Here is a 7500-nt window from a genome sequence, read left to right as displayed (position 1 = left end):
TGTTGAAATTAAAAAAAGAGCTTTAAAAGCTGATAATAATTCCTGAAAAGGATTGTTCAGATGTGGCATTTCCACATCTGAGGTTTTTCTGAAGCTACAGATAAAGGTTTCCTTTCATAATATGAGCTGCGAATTTCTGACTATCTTCTGACAGATTTTCATGATGCATATTAAACAGCACAACAGTGATGATCTCTGCTTCTCACCCACTTACTCCCTCTTGTGTTCTGTTGCTATTCCTGTAGAGCAGCTCTGAGTCAAAAAAAAAAGAAAAAAGAAAAGTCCTGCAGGAATCCAACAGGAAAACACTGGTTTTATATGCAATCAACTGCACAACGTAGGTGACTTAGCTAAAAGCAGACTTGAAACATGGCAAACACCTGTCGTGAGGAATCATTCACATCCCTGGAGTAAAAGTACTAATACCACACTGTACAAATACTCTTGTCTGCATTGAAAATGTTACTTAGAGGTACTCTGTTCGGGTTTAAGAGCATTAATATAGCAGCAAACAATTCTTAGCTGTGTTTAGAGTTAAGTAATGTTTGAGTATGAAGTCGGTTATAGCTGATAACAGAGGTGATAGCACCAGTGTGCAAAATATGGTGTGGCCTTGGAGGGTCGAAAACCCTTTGATTGACACTTGAGACCCCCTAAGGCTTCAATAGTTAAACTGAATTATTATTTATCAAATATAATTGTCACTTTAATGTGTTTTTTTAGGCGTACTAATGCCCAGCAGCCCTTCCATTATTTAAACATTCATTCACAAATGTGAATAGTGACGTAAATTACACAGCGAGACACTGAATAAACCAGCAAGCCAAATTTCAACATTGTTACTAAAATATCCTAATTGTTAACAATAACAAGCAGCAACTCTTAACATTTCAGAAGCTGGAACCCTGAAATGTTTTCACACGAACAATCCAAGCCATTTAAAGGTTTTAGTTAATCGTTGAATTGATTAAATCAACTAATATAACAAAACATCCAATTTGATAAACTCTTCATATTTTGTGTCCTATTTATTTGTACTAAACTTAAGTGACTGTAGCTATCGGATAAATGCTGTGGAGTAGAAATATAAGCAGAACATGGAAATACTTAAGTCAAATAAGTACCTAAAAAATGTACTTTTTTTCATTGCACCACTGAGTAATATCCACTCTAATACTGACATATACTTTCATATTCCAGGAACACTCAACCAGCTTCAGTCCTTTTCGTCCACTCAGCTCCCACTTGTTGGTCCCTTCTGACTTCATGAACCGGTTCAGAAAATAACTGACAAAACCCTCAAAAAACAAGGAAAATCCCTCAAAATAGTACAAATGATGTTACTTATATTAATAAGTAACATCATTTATACTATTTTGCTTGTTTACCACTTTATTTTCATGATTATATTGAATTGGTTGAAACTTTTTTTTTTTTTTTTTTAATTGTTCACCAAATACACAAAGGGAACTCATGAAACTGAGAGCTGGGAGTGATATTAGATAATAAACTGGAAACCACATGTAAATCATTTCAAACACAATATCATATCATACACTATTTTGTGAAATTAAATATTTTCTATATTAACTTCATAATTTACCTTCAATTTACTGGTCCCCAATAGCTCCACAGCTTACTGTATGGAAGTCAAAATACACATAAATCAAGTACAGATTTCCTTCTTCAAAAGAGAGACTTGAGAATTGTAAACGCTCTTAAACAAACTCACTGTTTACTGTATCTGGCTGAAATCATGTCAAAAAACAATTGTTAAAGTATCCAACGTTGTTTTAAGGGAAAGAAAGTCAAGATGATTTCAGAGAAATTTGCTTGTTTAAAAAACAAATTGGGAGTTATTGCATATGTTATACATAACGTGATGTATGTTTTATTATTTATAACTCAGATGCACTTCTGCTGCGGCCTCAGTTACTATATTGTATATGGTATGTTCTAAAAACATATATTGTGTTGTTGATAATAATAAAGCTTATTAATATATCACATTAAAACGAGTAACAACAACAGGCTCGTTCGTTAGATCTGCGTCTCGCCTGGAATCCAGACGAGAGCAGGCGGCCGCTGCGGGAGGCGTTGACAGAAAAGTGCGATCAAGTCAGACAGTTTTCAGCTGCCTTCACAGTATTAACAGGAAGTTACGAAATAAAATACTTCCTGTTAGTTCCGATTTGTAGTATACTTGTATTTTACAGATCACGTTTGTATTAGGTAATATGTGATTATATATATATATATATATATATATATATATATATATATATATATATATATATATATATATATATATATACATGAAGAAATGTGTGTGTAGATGCGTTCTTTGTTGTTTTTATGTCTGTCTGTGAAATACATTACTACTGGTTTTGATGTGTGTTTTATAAATACGATTTTGTATTATAAACCACATAACATAGGTTTTTAGATTAAACCTGAGACGAATAATCAACAATCGAGCGTCAAGTATTACAACTACACATAAAATAAGGATTTTCTACAACACATGATGTTTGCTGTCAGATCTAAGAGCCAATCAGCTCTTTGATGTGGTGACAACCAGGCGTTTCCCATCATGCACTGGGAAGGCGGGGGAGAGCTTCTGCAGCGCCTGGCTCTGAAACCGACGGTCGCCTTGCTCTCGCGAGAGTACCGTTGATCACTTGTGCATGACGTCAGAGCGAGGCGGGAGCAAGTCGGACACAAATCTATATACATTTAAAGGGCGAATTATACTTCTGCGACTATAACTGCAGCTGGCCACGCAGTCGGATAGTCGGACTCGTTTTGGTTTATAGTTCCCGTCCGTTTTTCCTACACCAGACCAGTAGGTGGCGCAACGACCGTTTAGAGTCGACATGCACGCCGACGTTCACCGATATCTCCCTCCAGGAATTCACCTCCATCTGCGTGTCCTTATACTCCGTCAGACGGGTTATATAAATGCTCATATTTGCGGTCCTCTTCTGCCAAACGTTCTTCAACGGGATCCATTGTTTGTGTTTCTGCTATGGCTTTTAAAAACAGCGGTAATGCGAGACTGAGAAAGTACGTGGTTAGCGGACCAATCACAGCCTTGCGGGCTGCGAACGGATCGCGTAGCTTTGACGGTAGACAGAAATTTTGGGTGACGCACGCAAAATGGCCGATTTGACCATGCAAGGGGGGCCATGCGTGCTTGCGTCTCTCCGTAAAACCCGAGCAACGTATCCTTGCGGCCGCCGCCTGCACCTTGAACGAGCCTATTGGACGAACGTCATGTGACCAGAATCCCAATATCTCGCGAGATTTGGCTGGGCTATAAAATCCCTCTGCTGTTCCCTCTTGGTCCTTTTCTTTCTCCCTTTAACGGTGAAGGTGCAACAGTAACTCGGTCGTCCCGAACCCGGGTTCATCCGACACCCTCACCAACCAAGCTGAACTGAGCTCAACCTACACAGCGGCAACATGCCTCCCAAATTCGACCCCAACGAGATTAAGATTGGTATGTTCTTTTCCCGTGTCAAGTGGGTAGTAAAAGCAGACGCTCGTTCAGAGCCAAGATGGAGTCGTTCTGTGCCGGCTGCCTCCGTGTCTGCCGGCCTGTGAACGGCCCGGAGAAAACGGTAAAGAACCCGGGGGAGCGCGAGACGCGACGAAGACCCTAGGGGAAAATGTGTCCGACTTAGGTTTTACATGTTATTTTTTCCATCGTGTGGACTTAGGTTTTTCTTTGGTTTGATGAGAAATGTGACGTCTGGGACGTTGACGCTATCCCACGTGGGCCTAGTGTTAGCAGTTTTAGCTAGCTGTGTTGGCTAGTTTAACTAGTCTCATGAATGTGACGTCAGGTAGAAATCAAGATGTTTAGGTATTCATCTATTTGACTTGATGCAATATCCGTAATCCATTTTTTGCCGATTAATTGAATTGTAATTCGTCAATTTGGATTATCTTTAAATCCACAAACACGATCACGTTCAGCACTGGAAAATGTATTTAGTTGCACAATTTATAGTATTAAAGTGGGTGCATGTGGGCTTATTGTGGCATGTAACCTCAGACTTTGCTTGAATGTTCTATCTGCTCTACTGATATCTATTGTTCAGTGTAAACGTTTTTATAACTAACCTCTGAAGGCCTCAAATACTGAACATTCTCTTATATCGGAAGATAAAAAAAAGTCGTTGAACCAAAGATCATTTTCAGTTTAATATTACACTGAATTCTCTAATATTACAAAATGTAATTCCTAATGAGCAGTCAAGCCGTTTTCTGCTCTTCAGCCTCCCGCCACTATGCCTGTCTGTCAGAGTGACTGAGTATAATCCAGTGGAGGCTCAGAGTGAACTCATCTTTAGGAAACGGGTCTGCCCGAAAACAATGGACAACTCTGTGCCGTAAAGTTTGGAACAATTCAATTCATAGTATGAATTGCGTCAAATTGCTTTTGTGTTGGGAGTTCTTTCTGAATCTTAAATTGCAGTATGTTATAATCTAGGTGTGTTCATGCAGACTCCAGGAGAGTAAATGCTAATAAAGTATCTGCAGTTCTCCATGTGAAGCTGTCCTTAATCAGTTTTTGTGTAGATCACATTGAGCCCTTTCATCAGTTTGTACTCACAAGTCTTTTTGTCTTGTAGTGTACATGAGATGCACAGGAGGAGAAGTTGGAGCCACCTCAGCACTGGCCCCCAAGATTGGACCTCTGGGTTTGGTGAGTGAAAATAAAACGCCACCATTCAACATCTTTTTAAGAGAAACCCACCAGCCTCCCGCCACTATGCCTGTCTGTCAGAGTGACTGAGTGTAATCCAGTGGAGGCTCAGAGTGAACCCGGCTTTTAGGAAACAGGTCTGCCCGGAAATAATAATGGACAACTCTGTGCCGTAAAGACTGGAACAAGAACCTCTGCGCACCTTTTTGTTGTCCTGTATCTGTCTATTAAAAACAAAATGCCATGTGAAACAAATGTGTAAATTACAGTTGATATTAAGCACAAAAAACACAGGCTAACTACTGTGTTCTGTCGTGATGCGTTCAAGCTCTGTACAGTAAAAATGATTAATCATGTGTGGCAAAAAACCTTAATAAATACTACATAAAAATAATACATTATTTAAGCTACTCTTATCAATTTCGATGCACTGTTATATTAGCATCCCTTTCTGTGCATTGGTTCCATCTGCTAACCGGCTTGTTTTTTTTCTCATCAGTCTCCCAAGAAAGTTGGTGACGACATTGCCAAGGCCACCGGTGACTGGAAGGGCCTGAGGATCACAGTGAGGCTGACCATCCAGAACAGACAGGCAGTGGTACGATCAAAAACCTCCATTACCTCTTGTGTGTGTGTGTGTGTGTGTGTGTGTGTGTGTGTGTAATATTGTTTCCCTTTGACTCTGTCTTCTCTAGGTGGACGTTGTTCCCTCCGCGTCCGCTCTGATCATAAAGGCTCTGAAGGAGCCGCCTCGCGACAGGAAGAAGGTCAAGAACAGTAAGTTGACTGGCCTTTTATGGAACTGTAGTTTATCAAATGAAGTGGATCATCTGTATTTCTAAACCCTTCAACACCTTGTGTTCAGTCAAGCACAGCGGAAGTGTCACCTTCGACGAGATTGTGAACGTGGCTCGCGTGATGAGGGTTCGCTCCATCGCCAGAGAACTCTCCGGTAAGAACCGTAAAGTAGTTCAGCTGTTCAGCCTCCCGCCACTATGCCTGTCTGTCAGAGTGACTGAGTATAATCCAGTGGAGGCTCAGAGTGAACCCAGCTTTAGGAAACAGGTCTGCCCGAAAATAATAATGGACAACTCTGTGCCGTAAAGACTGGAATAATTAATAATTTTCAAAGTGTAAACCAGTGTTTATACCCAGTTTAAACTATTGTCAGCCTTGATTTAGTTTGTTGTAAGGGTCTGCTTTGAACAAGTGGTGTTTAATTAAACTACTTTGCGCTTAAGTATTTAAAGCAAAGAGCTGTTGATTATCTGTATTGTCTTCCCGCTCAGGAACCATCAAAGAGATTCTGGGCACCGCTCAGTCAGTCGGCTGCACCATCGATGGACGTCCTCCCCACGATGTCATCGATGACATCAACAGTGGAAAAGTCGAGTGCCCATCCGAGTAAATGGAACAATGCTAATAAAATGTTCAAAAACTGAACTCTGACTTTTTATGTTTGCACAACAAATGTTTAAGAATGGCAATACAATGAGTTTTTTGTGCAACTTTATCTGACCAGCCAAACAAGCAATTTAAAGGTGGTTTGATTTTGATATCAAGGGCATCAATTCAGTAAATACTTATTACCTGTGAGGGGGAACTAACTTCAGTTATCAGGACTTGTAAAAAATATCTTGAACATCAATGTTAACTGTCTTGAACATATACTGAAGGGGATTTCTTTGTAATTAGTTAAAATTTTAGAAACTTCTTTGCCAAAGATTTGAGGACACAATGCTTTTAATGGCACCTTTTTACATTTGTGCTAACCAGTTAACATCTGTTTTAGGGGTCAATTAAAATCTAATTGTTATGAAATAGTTGCCTTCATTTGAATACAGAAATGTTATTAATTTAAGCTAGGGTTAACTGCATCAGGAGTTTCCTTCACGTATTGCTGTTATTAGCTACATGATGTACTAGTATAGTTCTTAAATGAGTTACTTTTACTTTTGGACGAGCAAAAAATGCATATGTTTTAGTAAGTTACATTTGTTTGATAATTTCAAGTCAGACGACAACTCCAAGGATGGGTCTTGAGGTGTACTAGAGTAAAATAGGTAAGATCAGTAACAACTGGTGAGTCATGAATGCAACCAGTTTACCTTTAACATACAAAATATTTATTGCAAATTTCAGCAAGTCATATACAATTTTAGAAAAGTATAAATGGTTAAACAGACTGGAAACGAATGAACTGACAGTACAGTTCCATTTAGCTTTTGCACGGCTAATGTCAAAGTACACAGTAGAAAACTGTTAGAGTACAATCCAACAGAGGGGCTTTATTCAAAACTAGTTTTTGCACCAAAAGCCAGAATCAACATTAAACTTAATTCTTGACTTAAATCTACATTTTACTAAATAGACCGTGTAACCCTGTTTACATCTATTTAAGTCTTAGATCACAAGTGTCCACGATGATGTAACAGGGAGGCGCATCCTCAAACCCACAGCACTCCCTTTAGTCAAAGCTGACTTTGAAAACTTCAAACAGGCCCATTGAGATTTTACTCCCGTTTCTGTATGATTTAGAAACTTTATTTTCATTTCTAGCAGACTACGCACCTCCAGAATAAATTATGCTTTGCATCTAGACGTGTTATCGGGTCACTTGAGACGCACGTTAATGTCAGTGGTCTATATTCTAGTCAGCATTTCGGAACTTTTGTGTTCATATTTCTTACTTTTTCACAGTGTAACAAAAAGCCACTACCAAAATATTTCGTCAAACTACTCTTTGTGTTCTCGCTCCTTCCCGAATGTAATCAGTTACTCTGCCT

The 7500-nt window shown here is 39.2% G+C and overlaps 2 protein-coding genes and 3 non-coding genes across 8 annotated transcripts in view; 4 read left to right on the top strand and 1 right to left on the bottom strand.

Moving 5' to 3' along the window:
• Positions 1–7500, bottom strand: part of pole3 (polymerase (DNA directed), epsilon 3 (p17 subunit)) — a 12399-nt gene that overhangs the window by 1488 nt on the left and 3411 nt on the right. Inside the window, exon 4 of one of the 3 annotated variants that reach the window (XM_068573287.1) lies at positions 6818–7500. This exon is cut by the window's right edge and continues 515 nt beyond it. The exons of the other annotated variants lie outside the window; for them this stretch is intronic. The gene's annotated coding sequence lies outside the window, so the exon portion shown is untranslated. Of the gene's footprint in view, positions 1–6817 lie in introns of those variants that run through there. 3 annotated transcript variants of the gene reach the window in all.
• Positions 3342–6157, top strand: rpl12 (ribosomal protein L12). 2 transcript variants are annotated; one of them, XM_068577691.1, is made up of 6 exons: positions 3342–3502; positions 4641–4714; positions 5214–5312; positions 5410–5491; positions 5580–5666; positions 6004–6157. In XM_068577691.1, exons 1-6 carry the CDS (start codon positions 3466–3468, stop codon positions 6120–6122), a joined length of 498 nt encoding a protein of 165 aa, XP_068433792.1. In that variant the 5' UTR covers positions 3342–3465; the 3' UTR covers positions 6123–6157. The 2 variants fall into 2 exon arrangements, with proteins under 2 accessions (XP_068433792.1, XP_068433800.1); XM_068577699.1 differs by having other exon boundaries at positions 3483–3623.
• LOC137787901 (small nucleolar RNA SNORA65) lies at positions 4287–4415 on the top strand. The gene has a single exon (XR_011077691.1). It is a non-coding gene; the product is annotated as a small nucleolar RNA SNORA65 (small nucleolar RNA).
• Positions 4772–4904, top strand: LOC137787891 (small nucleolar RNA SNORA65). The gene has a single exon (XR_011077686.1). It is a non-coding gene; the product is annotated as a small nucleolar RNA SNORA65 (small nucleolar RNA).
• Positions 5701–5832, top strand: LOC137787890 (small nucleolar RNA SNORA65). The gene has a single exon (XR_011077685.1). It is a non-coding gene; the product is annotated as a small nucleolar RNA SNORA65 (small nucleolar RNA).

This window comes from Clinocottus analis, unplaced genomic scaffold (assembly GCF_023055335.1).
Source record: "Clinocottus analis isolate CAN_PGR_092001 unplaced genomic scaffold, fCliAna1.0.p SCAF_1, whole genome shotgun sequence".
In the NCBI taxonomy this organism is placed as follows: domain Eukaryota; kingdom Metazoa; phylum Chordata; class Actinopteri; order Perciformes; family Cottidae; genus Clinocottus; species Clinocottus analis.
This window is presented reverse-complemented; position numbering and strand designations above follow the sequence as displayed.